This window comes from Ichthyophthirius multifiliis, assembly GCF_000220395.1.
Source record: "Ichthyophthirius multifiliis unplaced genomic scaffold scaff_1120509250674, whole genome shotgun sequence".
Classification (NCBI taxonomy): domain Eukaryota; phylum Ciliophora; class Oligohymenophorea; order Hymenostomatida; genus Ichthyophthirius; species Ichthyophthirius multifiliis.
This window is the reverse complement of record NW_004086537.1, coordinates 1-17,683: the sequence shown is the minus strand read 5'-3', so window position 1 is coordinate 17,683 and position 17,683 is coordinate 1. Positions and strand designations below refer to the sequence as shown.

The 17,683-nt window shown below is 13.0% G+C and overlaps 2 protein-coding genes across 2 annotated transcripts, besides 48 other annotated features; both read right to left on the bottom strand. All coding sequences in view use genetic code 6, as the record gives it.

The window, feature by feature from the left end:
- Window positions 1–41: a microsatellite.
- A 315-nt stretch (window positions 42–356) lies between these two features.
- Window positions 357–410: a microsatellite.
- A 1,446-nt stretch (window positions 411–1,856) lies between these two features.
- Window positions 1,857–1,912: a microsatellite.
- Window positions 1,878–1,926: a microsatellite.
- Window positions 1,927–3,801: 1,875 nt separating this feature from the next.
- Window positions 3,802–3,850: a microsatellite.
- A 63-nt stretch (window positions 3,851–3,913) lies between these two features.
- Window positions 3,914–3,961: a microsatellite.
- Window positions 3,918–4,063: a microsatellite.
- Window positions 3,997–4,063: a microsatellite.
- Window positions 4,029–4,063: a microsatellite.
- Window positions 4,064–4,071: 8 nt separating this feature from the next.
- Window positions 4,072–4,124: a microsatellite.
- A 150-nt stretch (window positions 4,125–4,274) lies between these two features.
- Window positions 4,275–4,314: a microsatellite.
- A 502-nt stretch (window positions 4,315–4,816) lies between these two features.
- Window positions 4,817–4,871: a microsatellite.
- A 549-nt stretch (window positions 4,872–5,420) lies between these two features.
- Window positions 5,421–5,457: a microsatellite.
- Window positions 5,422–5,454: a microsatellite.
- Window positions 5,422–5,457: a microsatellite.
- A 489-nt stretch (window positions 5,458–5,946) lies between these two features.
- Window positions 5,947–6,006: a microsatellite.
- Window positions 5,965–6,017: a microsatellite.
- A 142-nt stretch (window positions 6,018–6,159) lies between these two features.
- Window positions 6,160–6,238: a microsatellite.
- Window positions 6,171–6,254: a microsatellite.
- Window positions 6,255–7,684: 1,430 nt separating this feature from the next.
- Window positions 7,685–7,728: a microsatellite.
- Window positions 7,685–7,732: a microsatellite.
- A 136-nt stretch (window positions 7,733–7,868) lies between these two features.
- Window positions 7,869–7,903: a microsatellite.
- Window positions 7,869–7,906: a microsatellite.
- Window positions 7,907–8,805: 899 nt separating this feature from the next.
- Window positions 8,806–8,873: a microsatellite.
- A 1,039-nt stretch (window positions 8,874–9,912) lies between these two features.
- Window positions 9,913–9,949: a microsatellite.
- Window positions 9,915–10,064: a microsatellite.
- Window positions 9,962–10,038: a microsatellite.
- Window positions 10,027–10,072: a microsatellite.
- Window positions 10,072–10,155: a microsatellite.
- A 47-nt stretch (window positions 10,156–10,202) lies between these two features.
- IMG5_088440 (hypothetical protein) lies at window positions 10,203–11,206 on the bottom strand (the record flags this gene model as incomplete). Its single annotated transcript, XM_004035750.1, has 2 exons — window positions 10,203–11,041; window positions 11,137–11,206. The coding sequence occupies 2 exons, from the start codon at window positions 11,204–11,206 to the stop codon at window positions 10,203–10,205; spliced, it is 909 nt and encodes a 302-aa protein (XP_004035798.1).
- Window positions 11,046–11,121: a microsatellite.
- Window positions 11,051–11,127: a microsatellite.
- Window positions 11,059–11,120: a microsatellite.
- Window positions 11,059–11,127: a microsatellite.
- A 106-nt stretch (window positions 11,207–11,312) lies between the features above and the next one.
- Window positions 11,313–11,391: a microsatellite.
- A 1,560-nt stretch (window positions 11,392–12,951) lies between these two features.
- Window positions 12,952–12,988: a microsatellite.
- Window positions 12,952–12,996: a microsatellite.
- A 1,152-nt stretch (window positions 12,997–14,148) lies between these two features.
- Window positions 14,149–14,206: a microsatellite.
- A 236-nt stretch (window positions 14,207–14,442) lies between these two features.
- Window positions 14,443–14,540: a microsatellite.
- Window positions 14,454–14,504: a microsatellite.
- Window positions 14,534–14,579: a microsatellite.
- Window positions 14,580–14,775: 196 nt separating this feature from the next.
- On the bottom strand, window positions 14,776–15,445 carry IMG5_088430 (hypothetical protein; the record flags this gene model as incomplete). The annotated part of the gene is made up of 3 exons (XM_004035749.1): window positions 15,182–15,445; window positions 14,970–15,066; window positions 14,776–14,796 (listed from the first exon to the last, which is right to left on the bottom strand). Exons 1-3 carry the CDS (start codon window positions 15,229–15,231, stop codon window positions 14,776–14,778), a joined length of 168 nt encoding a protein of 55 aa, XP_004035797.1. The 5' UTR covers window positions 15,232–15,445.
- Window positions 15,091–15,148: a microsatellite.
- Window positions 15,091–15,161: a microsatellite.
- Window positions 15,098–15,148: a microsatellite.
- Window positions 15,446–15,694: 249 nt separating the features above from the next.
- Window positions 15,695–15,747: a microsatellite.
- Window positions 15,748–16,627: 880 nt separating this feature from the next.
- Window positions 16,628–16,679: a microsatellite.
- Window positions 16,628–16,685: a microsatellite.
- A 711-nt stretch (window positions 16,686–17,396) lies between these two features.
- Window positions 17,397–17,450: a microsatellite.
- Window positions 17,407–17,449: a microsatellite.
- Window positions 17,451–17,683: the final 233 nt, after the last annotated feature.

Genomic DNA, 17,683 nt, shown 5'->3' with positions numbered 1-17,683 from the left:
ATATATATATATATATATATATATATATATATATATATATAAATACATTAACAATCTTAATTATTAAAAAAAAAAGATTAATTATTTCTTCCATTTATAAAAATTCTATGTTCATATCTTACTACATCTCCTTCAAAACCAGCACATTCAAAAAAGATGAGTAAAAAATTATTCTCTTCTAATTTTCCTATATTAAATTCTAAAAATGTGTTTTATCCATTATCATTAAATTTAATATTTTCTATATTATTATTTTCTTTTCTATTTATATTTCCAATTAAATTTTCATTTTTAAATAATCTAATACAAGGATTCCAATGTAAATATTCATTTTACTTAATTAAAAATAAACATAAATATATATATAAATATATATATATATATATATATATATATATTATATATTATATTTAATTTTTTTATTTTACAAAAATATTAATTTTCCAATAATTATTTTATTCAAAAATAACTCCTATTTCATTTAATTTCAAAAGAAATTCTCTTTCAAAAGACGGAATAATAATTTCTCTTTAATAAACATATTCCTCTTTAAAATCTTTAATTTAAACAAAATATTAAGCAAAAACATCTTCAATTTCTACTTCTATATCATTTTAATAACTACTCAATAAACTTTCTAATTAAACTTATTATTCGAAAACCTTTATTTTTTGATATTTATCATCGAAACTATATAAAAGAAACTCGAAATTTTATAAAGGGCTATTAAGTTCTAACTTCAATTTGATTTTTTTCACTTTCATCTCGAATTCAATCCCTAATTCATATTTATCCTATTTATAAGGAGTCATAAAAGCTTTTATTCTATCAATTTCATTTTAGTTAAAGGAAGCTTACATCCAAAATATTAATTTTTAATAATTTTTTCATATGTAAATTATACAGAATCTTTTAAATCACAAAAATATATAAAAACACATTAATTATGTTTTTTTTTAGAATAAATACTATATATTTTATTATTCTAATTTTTAATATATAAATATATAAATATATATAAATCACTATATGAATATATTAATTATTTTATTTTTTTACTGTATATATAAACCATATTTTTAGATTTTCAATTAAATTAAATAAATATTAAAATTAAGGAATTTTCCATTTTTTTAAATCCTCTAAAAAAAATTGAAATTCTAATTAAATTTTTTTAGAATTTCTTTTTATATTACAAAAATTTAATTGAATTTTTATTCAAAAAAATTCACTTTTTTTAAACTTTTTTCTTCTATTTTTTCTAAACTTAATTTTAAATCTTCTAAAAATAATTCTACTTTTTAAATTGTTTCGATTTAAGGCGGATTATTTAAGTTAAAAAAATATTAATAAGTTTATTAAAGCAAGTTTTTAAATTAAATAAATTACATGTGTACTATATTTGAATTTCCAGTTATATTATTTAATAAAAAAAGGTCCTCTTTATACATAATAAGCTCACTATAAATATTATTGAAGTTATCATATGTAAATCCTTGTAAATTTTCATATAAATCTTAAATATTTTAGACGTTTTACTGTACTATTTTATTAAAGAAATCATTTACTTCTGTCTAAAATTATCCATCAAGAACTTCTTAAAGAAATTAATCTAATTTTTATCTAATTTAAGGTATTATTTCATAATTAAAAGCAGATTTTAAAGGAAAATAAAGAAGATTTTAGACTAAAAGATAAAGTTTTTTTTAAAGTTATTCTTATGTGAAAAAATCAGGGTATTTATAAGATTTTTAAATTTTTTAAAAATTTTCGTTTGTTTATTTATAAAAATCAATTATTTTTTAAATTTTAAATTTTTCATTTTTTTCTTATTAAATTAAAAGTTCCTTTTTTAAAAAAATAAAATATAAAAATAAATATATATATATATATATATATATATATATATATATTATATATTATATAATAAAAAAATAAATATAATGATATATCTATATTTACTAAAATCTAATAAAAAGAATCTTAAAGTATCCCAAAAAAAACAGGGTCTTAATTTTAAATTACACCGATTTTTTTAAAGAGACAGTTCATTAAATTTTAAGCATTTAATTAAGATATTTATCTTTTAATTTAATATAAAAGAAGTTTTATTTTTTCTATTTTTTCCATATTTTCATTTTCTGAATATAAATCTTATGCTTTTTATTCGAAAAATTTCATTTAATATAAATTGTCTTTATAAAAAATTTAAATTTCAATTATTTTTTCCCAAAAATGCTACTCTTTTTTAATTATTCTTCTTTTTTTTCCAATTAAATATTAAATTACTAAATATCTATTTAATTTTCCTTTTTTAAAAACTATACAAATTCTTTGTATTTTTATTACATTTTTTATATATATTCCTTCATTTTTTATCCCAAATTAACCTCATAATCAACTGAAATCCCCAAAAAACCATCTTAAGGTAAAAAAGGGACTAAAATATCAAAAATAGAGCATATTTATTCATAAAAAAGGTTATATTTTTCCTAAATTTTATATAAAAGTCCCTTATTTTTATTCACAATATCTTCTAATTATGGCATTTTTTCTTCTATTTATTAAAAAAAAAGTTCACATGTTTCAAACTGATCTTTAACTTTTTTAAAAAAGATTTCTTTTTGGAAATTAAACGAAAAATTTTCTAAAAATAGTGTAAAAAAAGTTTCAAAAACAAATTTTTTTCCATCTAAAATTTGCTAAATTAATCCATTATTTATATTCTTTAAATATGTTTCAAAACTTAAGGCTTATTATAAAATTTCTTTTGTCAAAAATGAATATTAATTAGAAATTTTATATAAATTTTCACATAAAGTATCTCCTTATGGTAAAAAAAAGCAAAAAACTTCAAAAAGATCTTCTTTTTTATACAAATGTATTTAAGTAATCTTTATATTTTCGAATTTTTGTACTTTTTCAATATACTAATGATAAAATTCAAAAATCTTTTTACATTCTTGTGCTTAAAAAAGCATTTAATAAAGGAAATTTTCACATATAGAATTCATAAAATTTTTAAAAAAGACTTACATTCCACATCAATAATAATATCTTAATATTCTCTTCTTTTTTCATCTAAAATCATTTAATAATTTAATTAAAAATCACATTTTTATCCACTTATTAATAAATCTTCTTCAATAACTTTCTCTGAAAAAATTAAAAAATCAAAAATATGTTAAAAAGTAGTCAATTTTAAATTCTGTCTTTATATAATATTCTAAATCATATTTAATTCTTCATTATTTGGATGTATTTCATTAGATGGTCCTATAGAAAGCATTAAATATTTCATATATTTTTAATTATATGATATAATATGTTTAAAATATTGGATTTCATAAGGATGGTAATCTTTAGATAATTCTAATAAACTAAAGGTTATTATTTCGATTTAATTTTTAATTATTTCAATCCATTATTTAAAATATTCAATTAATATATTTATTGGAATTTCTATATTCTTTTTATATATTTTTAATTTATATATATAAGATTTATTATTTTTACTTTAGATTTTATTTATAAAATTCTATAATTTATTAAGATTGGCATTCCTTTGTCTTAGAATTTGTATTTTTATATTTATTAAGGTTATATGTTTTAGCAATATATTAAAGACTAAGTATCATTAAGAATTTTAGGGTATTCAGGTCTTAATTAATGACTATTATAAATAATAATTATAATTTTATATTTAAATAATTATTTACTATGGTTTTAATTAAATAGATGGATCGATATATTGTTAGGAAATTAATTTAAATGTTTATTAACTTGGATAACTATTTTATATATTTAATTATTATATAATATTTATTTATTATTTTATTTAATTATTTTACTTTTTTCCATTCTTATACTCTATTAATTCTGATAAATTTTATAATGAACTTTTATTATTATAATTTTATTTTTTGTATATTTTTTTTATTTTTTTTCTTATATATTTTTTAAAACCTTTATTTTACATGTTTTTTCATATTTTTATTTTTATTTTTTTATTTTATATATATTTTTTATTTTTTTATTTTTTTTGATTTTTTTTGATTTTTTTCAAATATATTTTATATTTATAAAATAATTTATTTATTTTTAAATTTAAAAATAATATATTTTCGAATATTTAATAAAAATAAGATATTAATTTTTTAAGTATTTTATATATTTATTTATTTTCATATAATATATAATAGAACTAAACGTTTGTTTCTATAAAAATAATCTCAATATAATAAATTTATCTCTATTTAAAAATATTAATTTAATAAATTAAAAAATTTTAAATTATAAAATAATTAAATTAAATAAGTTAAATTTTTATATTTAATTTAATTAATAATAATTAAATAATAAAAATAAAATTAATTTATTAATTATTTAAAATATATTTCAAACAGTTAATTATAAAATAAATAAAATAAAATAAAAAAATTATAACAAATATTTAATTAATAATAAAATTAATTTCAGATATATTTTATGTATAAATATTAAAACAATTAAAATAAACAGTAAAAAAAATAAATTTTATATGTATAAAATGGATTCAAAAAATAAATAAAATCAATCAATAACTCCTCCAAAAAAGCCATAAATATTATATAGGGCAAATTAAAATTCAAACTTAAAAAACACTTTATTAAACAGTAGTGTAAATTACAAAAAGCAAAATATATCAAAAGATACTTCTTAAACAAAAGGAAGAGTCTAAAGTTTTCAAGAAGAATTTACAGAAAATTCATTATAAAAAATTCCTTTATAAAATATAAACAGACAATATTAATAACATTAAATAGATTTCGTAAATTAATAAGAATAAAATAAATAATAATAATAATAATAATTATAATAATATAAAATAAATATATCAAATAATATAAAAACATTTAATCATAAAGAAACAAATAATAAGAAAAGTATAGGAAATATAAATGAAGATATATAAAAAAAAAAGTTTTACTAAAATTAAGAATAAAATTAATTAAACATTTTTAAATAATAATCATAATAAAATTATGCTAATAATAATATAAATAATTAATTGGCCTAATACTCTTCAGCTTAATCTTCTTATTAATAATTTTAATCAAATATTTAACAAAATAATAGTATAAACGAATAAAATTAAATTTAAAATTATAATGAAAACTAAGCAGTTTTAAGTAATAATAAATCCATAAACTAGTTTATTAATTAATTAACTTAAGGATTATAAGCTTTATAAGAATAAATTATTTAAAAAAACAAAGAAAACTTTCTTCTATAATAAAAACTAGATTAATAATAAGAAACTATAATTTTATTATAAAACACAAAATAGGAAATAGTTTCTCCTAAAGAATAAATTTCATATATATAGCATATAAATGATTTACAGAAGATTATTTAACATCAAAATTAAGTTATTAAAGTAAAAAAATAAAAAAATAAAAAAAATAAAAAAAAAAATAGTAATAAAATGATGATTTTTAATAAATTTAAATATAATATAATTAAAATATTCCTTTTTTAAATAGCCATTAATAAAATAATATTTAATAATTATAAATAAACACTAGCTTATAACAAACAGAAAATGAAAATTTGAAAAAAATTATAGAATAGAAAAATTAAGCTATTGAATATTGGAAATAAAAAGCAATTTATTTGGAATAATAAGCTTTATCTATAAAACCTTAAACACTAAATATATAGTAATATAATATATAAATATTTTTGGAAAAGAAAAAAAATTATATATTTTAAAAGAGATATTAATACTTTGTCAAATAAAAGTTCCTAATAAAATTAAATTACAAGTATATAAGATTTATAAAAAGATAAAATAAACAATTTTTTTTCGAGAGATAATTGCTCGTTTAAAGATGCTGATTCTTCAGAAAGAAATAATTTAAAACAGCCATAAAATAAAATTGTGGAATAGAAATTAATATGAAAAAATATAAAAAATATAAAATATAAATATATATATATATAAATATATATATATATAAATATTTATATTATATTATTGAATATTTATATTATTGAAAAAAAAATTATTATTACTAATAAACATATATGTTTTGATTATTTTCCAGTTATTATTTTTAATCTTTAATTATTATTTTCTTTAAACTTTATTTACTAATAATATTTATATACCTTTTCTTAATTTTTTTTTTAATTTATTTATTATAAAATTTAATTATTAATTTTTTTTTATAATTATTATTATTAATATTTAATTTATTTTTATTATATATATTTATAAATAAAAATTGTTATAATATTAAAATAAAATATTTAATATTATTTTTAAAATAATTATAACAAAATATATACAATATCTTTAAATTTGTATTTTATTTTTACAAATAAATAGCAACATATAATGCCTAAATTTTTAAATAAAATAAATATAATTTAAATATTAACATGAAATTATAATAAAATCTAAAAAATAAAAAAAATTATACATAATAAAATAATATTAATATTCCTAAAGTTAAAATTTGTTTGAAACATTTAATAATTTTTTATATATAGAAATTATTAAAATATTAATAAAATTTCTTTTTAACTTTAATTGATAACATACAACAAACAAATCAAATTATTTTTAGATTTAACTATAAATTAATTTTTAAGAAAATTTATTTATTTTATTGTTCAATATTTCAAAAAAATTTTATAGAAACATTTAGCAATTACCACAAATAAAAATAAAATTTTTTTTATATAAAGCATTATATAAATAACATTTAATGTATATAAATAAGAAAAAATTAAAATAATAAAAGAAAAGAAATTTCTTATTCTTTTTTTAAAAAATTATTTTTCTAATTTTGTTGAAAGGAACAATATTTTCCTTAATAGTCAAATAATCAAGTTTTATTTAATGAATTTTTAAAGAATTAAAAATTTAAGGGCAACGTATTTTAAGAAAAATATACGGTAATGTCAATATTGGAAAAATTGAATATAGAGAAAAATTTTGGAAAAAAAAAATATATAGGAATAAATATAAAGGATATTTAAAATAGGGGTATAATAAGTAAAAAAGATTAATATTTATACGAAAATTAATTTAATATAAAGGAAAAATTAAAAGTAAATGAAATTTAAAATATATAAAATTTGTAAATGAAAAAATTTAAAATTAAAAAGGTTAAATAATAAATTATATTGAAAATTAATTATTTTATAGAATGATAAAAAATAATAATGCAATATTATTAGATATTTATTAATTTATAATAAATAAATTTATTTTTTAAAATTAATTTAATAATAATTATTTTTTAAAAAAAAACTTATAAAAATTAATACAAGTATATAAAAAATAAATAGATAAAAATATTATATTAATTAAGATAAGCATTTTAAATATAATTTAAATAATATAATAATTAAATATATTTCTTAAACAATAATAATAAATATTTAATAAAAGAATATAAAATTTATTATTAATACTATTTGTAATTATTTTAAAATTTATAAAAAAAAATTAAAGCAAAATAATTATTTAATAATAGAGAAATTTAATTGATATTATAAATAATAATTTCAAAAAAAAAATCATTTGTAATTAAATATATAAGAAATTTACTAACATTTAGAAAGAGAATTTTTTAATTAAAAATTAAATTATTATGAAATATATTTATTTAAAATTATAATAATAAAAAAAATATATAATAATATATATATATTTATATATATTTATATATATATTTATTAATTTAACTTTTTTATTTTATCTTATTTTAATAGATATTTATTTTTATTTTTCATATCTCTCATTAAATTATTTATTACATTATTCATATTTATAAATAAGTTTATTTAATTTTTCTTTTTCTTTTTCATATATTTTTTATTTTTATTTTATTTTAATTTTTTTTAATTTAATACATAATAATATACATAATTTTAGCATCTTCCAACATTTTATTTTGAACTATTATTTCATTTTTAATTCTATTATTATCATATTTATAAAAGTACATTTAATCACACATATATTTTAAATTTTATTCTTATTTTATTTTTTATCTATTTAATATAATTATTTATTATTCTTTTTAATTTTCATTTGAAGTATTTTTTTAAAAGTATTGGGAATAGTTATATTAACTATTTTAATCTTCTTATATATTCGTATTGTACAATAAACTTTCTTTATCAAATGATTATGTATCTTTTTCATTTAATTCTTTGTTTTCTAATTAATTAGACTCTTATGTTAAATTTTTTGAGCGTGTATTTATATCTGATTATTTTAAAGTATTAGAATATAGGAGAGATTAAAATTATTATAAATCAGTTAAATTGGTATTTTAATATTATTATATATTTTAAAAATTCAAATTTAAATTATTAGTTTATTCTTATTTATATTTTGAATTTTAGTATAATTATTTATTTGTATAATACTGAAATTTATTATATTCTAAGTATTATTAATTGAAATTGCTATTTAAATAACTTTCGCTTAAAAATTAACTTTGTTAAAGGGATTTATTTTCTAGTATTTATTAATATTGGTTTTAATTAATTAATGATTAGAAATTTTATAAAGGTTAAAAATATTATCTGTTTCAGATTTATCTTATTATTAAAAAAATAACATTTTATTAATATTATTATAAATAAAAATTATTATTTTAATATTATTATTTAATGGTATTTTAATTAATTTATATAAATATTATATTAATTTTTAATATTAAAATCTATAAAATTTATTAAAATTATGATTATATATATAAACTTTATTTCAAAAAAAATTAAGTTTAAACAATGTTTAAAATATTTATATATATATAAATATATATATATATATATATATATATATATATATATATATCTAAATATATCATAATTTTAGATATAAAAATTATTTTTATTAGAATTAGTACAACTATTATTTAATAACAAAGTTAAAATTCGATTTAAGAAAATAAAATCATTATAAAATATTTAAATATAAAAAATAACAGATATAAGATTAAAAATAAAGTAAATAAAAACCAAAAAATACAAATTTTTGAAATTTTAAAGTTTTTTAAACATATTTATAATATGGATATTTCAATTTTATTATTTTTTAAAAATAAATAATAAAATATTAAGAAAATAATTTTAAATAATTTAAATAATTTATGAAAGAATAAGTAATTCCATATTTCATAAATATAATAAATCAAAAATATAATCCATTTTTTTATTATTAATAATAATAAAGAGATATTTTAAAAAGTTAATATGTTTCTTTCTAAAATTAACATAAATATATATTAACAAAAAAATTATTTTTTTTTAAAATAAAAATTTATTTAGCTTTTATAAAATATATACTTTTAATTATATGATATTTTTTTTAGATAATTAATAAATAAAGTTTTTTATTTTTTACTTTTAGAATGGACTAAAAAATAAATCGTTTTTAAGATTATTTAAAAAAAAATATAATTCATATTAAATGTAAAATATTTTACTAAAAATATAAATAAACATTAGAAATCTTGATAAATTTAATATAACAAAAAATAAATATAGAAGGCTATAAATCAAATTGTATATTTAAAAATTAAAAAACTAAAGACCAAAAAGTAGATTTTTTATTAAATAGTATCTCAAAAAACATCTAAAAAAAATAAAATGATTTCATAAACATGATTATATAAATAATATTTCTTTTAAATAAAAAATAATATTAAAAAAAATATTTATTTAAAAATAAAAAATCATAAATGTATAAAAAAGTAATCGTTGAATTTAATTCGAAATTTAAAATAAAGTAAATAATAGAAAACAAAGAAAATACTAAAAATAATAATAAATAAACATTTGATAACTTATTATAACATTTTTTATAAAAATAAAAATATCATATTTATTAGAAAAAGTAAAAAAAAAAAATTAATTATAAAAATTAATTTAAAGAAATTAAAAATTAATGAAAATAATAAATAAAAACATAAAAATATAATATATAAAAATTATTGAAAAATAAATATAAAAATATAAATAAAAAAATATTATCAATATAAATAAAATAATTATAATTATAAAATATATATAAATAGATAATAAAATATATATATTTATTTATATATATATATATAAAAATATATATATATATATATATATATATATTTTTATATTATAATTATTTAAATAAAATATTTAACAAAATTTAATATTCAGAATTCTAAATCCATTTTATTTTTACTATTTATTTTTTAACTATTATTATCTTTTTTATTAATAATACTACTATCTTCGAATCTCCCTGGTTCATTTATTCTTAAAGCTTATTCAAAATACACATTTGGATGTGTTCCAATTTTATCAACAATTTTCTAATCTAAATTTGATTTTTTATCTAAGGGAGTATTTTTTATTTTAAATAATTCTCTACAAGCAAGCTTTTATTTATTTATAAATAATATTATATTAAAAAAAAAATATTACTTAAAAGTTTTTAGTTTTTTAAATTTTTCAATATCATAATATTAATTATCATTAATTTTATAATAAATTTTCAACCAATTTTTAAGTTTATTAGTTTCCATAACTTTAAAAGGACATCCATGGTATTCATCACTTAAAGGATTATAACTCAGTATTTTTTAACAACTCATAGGTGTATAATCAGTATGTTTTCCTTATTTTCCATAATTATGCTTAATATTATACTCATAATTTTTTTTAAATTAATCCTCAGTAAATTTAGAAAATTTCTATCTCCAAAAATGCAAAGCCTCATTTAAACTTAAGCCAGCACCTTTTAAAAAAAGACCCAATTAAAGTCTTCCAAAATGTTTTAAATGATGATTATCATTTAAGCCTTAAATTAAATAAGTCATACAAGGAGGCATGTCTCCTCTTTTTTATAAACGATCAATTTCATTCATTCTTAATTAAGCGGATGAATATTATTATGAATCTTCAATTATTTCCATTTTATGTAAATCTTAAAGAAACATTAAACGTTCGTCATCGATTTTATTTCCATTATTTATAAATTTTTATTAAAGTACTATTATACATATAAGAATATATATATATATATATAAAAATATATATATATATATATATATATATAATTATATATTATAATTATATTTATTTTACTTTTCATTTCTTCATATAAACGACTTTCATATATATCTTATATTAAATATTTTTTATCTCGAGATTTCATTATTATATATCCTTTATGTAATACTATTTTATTTATTCTTAAAAGCATACTTGGATGATCTTGATATCTAAACTAAAAATAATATTTTATAATACAAAAAAAAAGGTATATTTATATATTAAATATATATATATATATATATATATATATATATATATATATATATATATATATATATATATATACCATAATTAAATTTTCTTTTATAATTTATTAAGTTTCTTTATTATAATCTTTTAATTCATCATTTTTAATGTCAGATGGCGTTAAATTATTAGAATTAAATACTTTTTCTATTTTTTCTTATGCTTGTTCATACATATAATTTGGTAAAGTTTATATTTTCAAGTCTTTATCTGAAAAATACTCTTTTATTTTATACTAGCAAACTTTTAATTTGTCTTACAATATTAAACTCTCAAATCTTGTAAAATTTCTCCATTCTTCCTAATCTTTATAAAATGCATATGCCATCTTGCATAAAAAATGACTAACCACTTCCTTTATATATTATTATTCTTAAGATAAATTATCTTCTAACACTATACTTTGAGCTTCATTAGTATTATTGAATTTCTAAAGCTTAAAATTATTTTTTTTTCTTATATTCTCGTAATTTTCTGAACCTTCTAATTGAGAACGTAAATATCTATTTTTGTTTTGATTTTATAATAAAATTATTGCTATTACTCTTAATCTAAATCTCTATATAGTTTCATTCTTTATGTACTATATTATACTAATTCATTTATTGTTAATGTATTTTATATACCATATTTTTCTAATATAAAATAATTTTTTTCATCATAAAATTATATTTAATTATTCATTTTTTTTATATAATTTATTTTTTAAAAAAAAATTGATAATTAAATTAAATTTTTTTTTTTTAATTATAAAGATTTTGATTTTCTTTATATATTTGCCGCGAATTTATATTTATTTATATAAGGCGGATTTATATAATAAATAAGAATTTAATTATATAAAAATATATGTAATATTATTCGTTTATTTACTTTATATATAATAGTTAATAAATAACAAATTATATTTTAATTTGTTTTTAAATATTATATTTTATTTATATTAATCAATTAGTTTATAAAAAAAAATTATGTAGAAGATATTTATAATCGATTATATATTTTGTTTATATAATATTTTTCGAATTTACTGTATTGTTTTTTTTTTGATTAATTCGAATTTCTTATTATTTTATTAAAATAATCAAAAAATTATAAATAAAAACTTTAATTTTTTAATTAATTAATATATTAATTTTGAAATAATAAAAAATATATATTATTTATTATTTAAGTCATTAATAAATATTGTATAAATTATAAACTTTAAGTAAAATTAATATTATTTTTTATATATTTTAATAATATTAATAAATTTAGAAAAGTTTAATTTATAATTTATATAATTAAATTATTTAATAATTTTTTATTTTTTTTATTCTTTCTTTTTAAATAATTTATTTATTTTTATAAAAATTTTTGTTTTCATTAATTTTTTTTTATTTTTTTTAATAATATTACATATTTTTTTATAAATAAATATACTTAGAAGATTTTTTTTTTTTTAAAAAAAAAGTTATGCGTAAATTTAATTTTAGCTTAAATATTAATAAATTTTAATTTTTTTATTTGTGCGCGTATTTTTTATAATTTTAAATTATATCTTAGAAAATGTAAAATAATTTTTTTAATTTAAAAAATAAAATACAATACACAGATAAATACATTAAAAAAAAACAAATAAATTAAAAAAAAAAAGAAATTTTTTAAAATAAAATAAAATGGAAATTCAATAATAATAATAAAGCCCTCAAAAACCAATTAATAATAACATCGAAAAAAAGGAACTAAAAGATTTAAAATGCCAAAACTAAAATCACGAATAATCTCGTCTAAAATTTTTATGTGTAGATTAAAATTGTCAAAAAGAATAAAAACTTTGTTGTGCTGAATGTATATTAGAAGACCATATAGATCATAAATATTAAATAGTATAAAATTTTTCTGAGAAAATAATGAAGAGATTCGAAAATATTGAAAAACAGAACGAAATATTTTAATAAGAAAGTGAAGATTACTTAAAAGAATTAACATAATAACTAAACCAAGAATTTGCTTAGTTAAAATAAAGTATAATATAAAAGATGGACTAATAATAATAAATATTCAATGATTAAATCAGAAGATATGTATTAAATAATAATAAAATAGTTTTGGATGAAAAATTAAGAAATATTTAACAATTTTAATTTACGAATATAAGTAATGAAAACATTAATCAATTAATAGAATTTTATAATGAAGATAAAATTGAAAAAAATGTTTTGGAAAACTCTAAATAAATGTTCATGAAATAAAAAACTAATATAATGAAAAGAAAACTTAAATATTTCTAAAAAATGAAAACTGTCACCCAAAAGCTTTTCTTAGAAGTTTAATCTTTATCTTCACCTAAATTAAGTGATGAAAAAAAGAAAAAAAAAATATCTTTTAATGATGAATAAAATAGCGTCATCGAATTATCAAAATATAAAAATAAATATGATAATTAACTTGATTAATTTAAAAGTTTCCCAAGTTTAAATTAAAGATATAGTAGTAATTTTATTGTAAAAAAAATCAAATTTGATAATAATAATAATAGTTCTACTGGAATATAATAACCAATTAGTACAAGATGAAAAAGATTAAAAATATTTTTTAAATATTTTATAATAACAAATGATATTTTTTATATCTACATATTTCATATATGTTTAATATTTTACTTTTATTTTTTTATATTTAATTAATTTAGATTATATAAAAAAAACCATTTAATTATATAAAGTAAATTAAAATTAATTAATACATTAGTTTTAAGAAAAAAAAAAAAAAAAACAAGAAATTTAAAATTTAAAAAAAAAAAATTCTTAGTATACAAATAAACGTATATTTTAAAATAAATATATTTATAAAAATAAATATATTTATATATAATATGTTAATTTATATTTATATTGAACATGTATTTTATTTTTTTATTAATTTCTTAATAAAACTATAATTAACAAAAAGTAAAAATTAATTTTTTTTTTAGATGAATTTATATAAAAAAAAAATATAAACTAAAAAATAAAATATTAATATAGAAGAAGAATTTTTAAAAATATATATTATATAAATATATACAAATTTTTAATAATTATCTTACGGAAATATAGTAAAATTTTTATATATACATATATATTTATTTATTAATATATTATATTTAAATTATATATAATATTTATATATCTAGATGTATATAGATATATAAATATAATTATTATTTTTATTTTTTTTAATTTTATTATTTATTTTGTTTTTTTGTTATTTGTTCATTAATTTTATTAGCATAATTCGCAAATGTATTTAGAATTATCTTTTATATAGCTTATTACACATTTTTAGTGGAATATTTTTTTACAGTTATCACAGTTAATATATTTTTTATCAGGATTTTAAGGTTTAAAACAAATACATATAGGTTTCCATTTACTAAATTTAGGAATAAAGTTATTTTCAACCACATCGTAATTGGCTCTTTTTATAAATAATATGTAATTAAATATATGTTTAAAAAAATTTAATACAATATATATAATTGATAATGTTATAATTATACCTTGTAAAATATGTTTTTTTTTAACATCTATTAATTTATTACACTAGAATGTTTATAATTTACAAAGTCCATTTATACAATCTAAATAGACTACATCTTTATGATTAGTTTCGAAAATTTCATGTTCTCCAATACATTATAGTACATTTTAATCTGCATTTTTTTCAATATCATTTTTTTTATAATACCTATATATTATATATTATATATTTTAATAATTAAAATAATATTATTATAAAATAATATATAAAAATATATATTTATTTAAAAAAAATTATAATATTTTAATTTTAAATATTTTACCAAATAACTTTTATTAATGTTATATATTTTTCTAGAACTTCGATTCTCATAATTTAATCTATTTTTCCTATAAAATCATTAGTTATATCATCAGCATTTTGAATAAAAACAATATCATTTAAAGTATAAATTTTGTTTCTATATTTTAATTTTTAAAACTCTTTATAACTTTATTATATCTACTAATATTTTTAAGCTACTTTATTTAAGTTTTATGCTTTTAATAATTTATAGGTTTATAAATCGAGTCCATTAATTAATTATGAATTTTAATTTTAGCATTCTATTTAATTATTATTATTATTATTATTATCATAGGTTTCAGATTCTAAATTTGTTTATGTTTATGTTTATGTTTCAGTTTCGTTAAGTTTTTTTTTTTTTAAGTAAATATATTATAGTCTTTATCGGTATTTGAAATAATTTCAGATATTTTTTTTTTCATTTAATTTTTTACGCTTATTTTTATAAGTAAAATTGAATAATATTTATATAATTTTTTTTTATAAAAATTATATATATAAATATATCTATATATAGATATATATATATATATATATAGATATTTATTTTATTTATAATAAATAAAAAAAAAAAAAAATTTTGGCAAAAACTTTATTAATTTTCTATATTATTTCTTATCATACAAATTCTATTTTTTTATTATAATTTTATAATATAAACTATTGTTAATATTTTTTTTTAAATTATACTTTCGAATTATATTCTAGTTCTTATTTTTTTTAACTTTTGTTATATTATTTTTACTTTAAATACAAATTGTTTTTTTTAAAAAAAAAAATATTTAGATGAAAAATTATTCATAATTAATATAAAGAATTTATATAAAAAGATAAAAATATATATATATATTTCGATTATTATATTTTACCTTTTTTTTATTATAATAATATTTAATTTTTTTAATTTTAAGCTCGCGCTAATAACAAATTAATTTAAATTTTTTCTATTTAAAAAAATAAAATATATGATTTATAAATACATAATATATATTTCGAAAATATTTTTTTTATCTATTATATAAATATTCAAGCAAAGAAAAGTTAATATATAAAAATAATAATAAATAAGGTTAAATTTACATAAATCAAACTACCAAATTATTTTTTATAACTATTTTATCTTATTCTATCTTAATATTTATTAATAAGCATATTATATTAATCTATTTTTTCTTAATTTTAAATAATAACAATTTAATTAGAATTAATTTATTAATTAATCTTTACTAATTAAATTTCTTCTTTATAAATAACAGAATCAACATCAATTTAATTGTCATTTTAAATATTTTTCATTTATTAAATACTATTTCCTTATTTAAAATTTTCAAAATCAGTATATTATTATTATATTTCATTTTTTAATTTTTATTTAATTTTTTCCAATTCTTCAATTTCCTTTAAAAGGATTTCTTCATTTTCATTATATTATAAACTTTCTATTTATTTATTTATAAATTCTTTTTATTTATTTAGATTATTTAATTCTAAAGACAAGTCTTCTTCATTTTATTTTAATTAATTAATTTACTAATCTAAAATAAAAGTTTATTTTTATTTTTCTTAAAATTAAATATCTAAATTTTCCATTTCATTAAAATGTTTATTTTCGAACTATTAAATCATATTCTCTTACTTTTTTACATTATTTTTAATTATTTCTATATTTTTTTCTAATATCATTAATTATTAATCTATTTTATATATATATTATTAATAATCCTATCCTTTTTTATTAAAATTTATTATTTATTCTTTTTCATATAATTTTTTATCGTCTAGAAAATCATATAAATTTTTCAAATCTATTTTTATTTTATTATTTTAGATTTTTATATTTTAATATTCTTCTTTTATTTCTTCTTAATTTTTTATTGTTCTTATAATTAGTTTATCATATAAAGAATTTAAATGCTTATAAAAATTATCATCATGTTATATTTACATTAGTTCTTTTATAAATTTTATTTTTTCTTCGGCATCATATTCTTGTTTATAATATATTAATTGAAGTTTTTTTTAAATTATTCTAATTCATATTCCTTTTATTTTATTTTTAAGTTATTTTTTATATTTTTTTTTTTTACTTTTTTATCGTCAATATTATTATTATTATTATTCATTAATTTTTTAGTTGTAATATTTTATTTTTTTAATTATTTTTTTACAAAAAAAAAAGAATATTTTTAACTAAAAAAAACTATAAAAAAAAAAATACTGAAAAAAATAAAATAAAAAAAATAAATTATTTTTCTTAATAAAAAAAAATAAGATAATAAAAAAATAAATAAATTATATTAATATTAGTTTGTATTATATATAAATAAATAGATTTCATTTTCAATAAAGAAGGGACAAAAGAACATACTGGGCTTTTCTTAGCTTATATTAGGGTTCGGTTTATCTAGAAATTCGCATAAATAACATAATATATTGCAATATTATTATAATTAATTACTGTTTTATATTTCATTTTGAC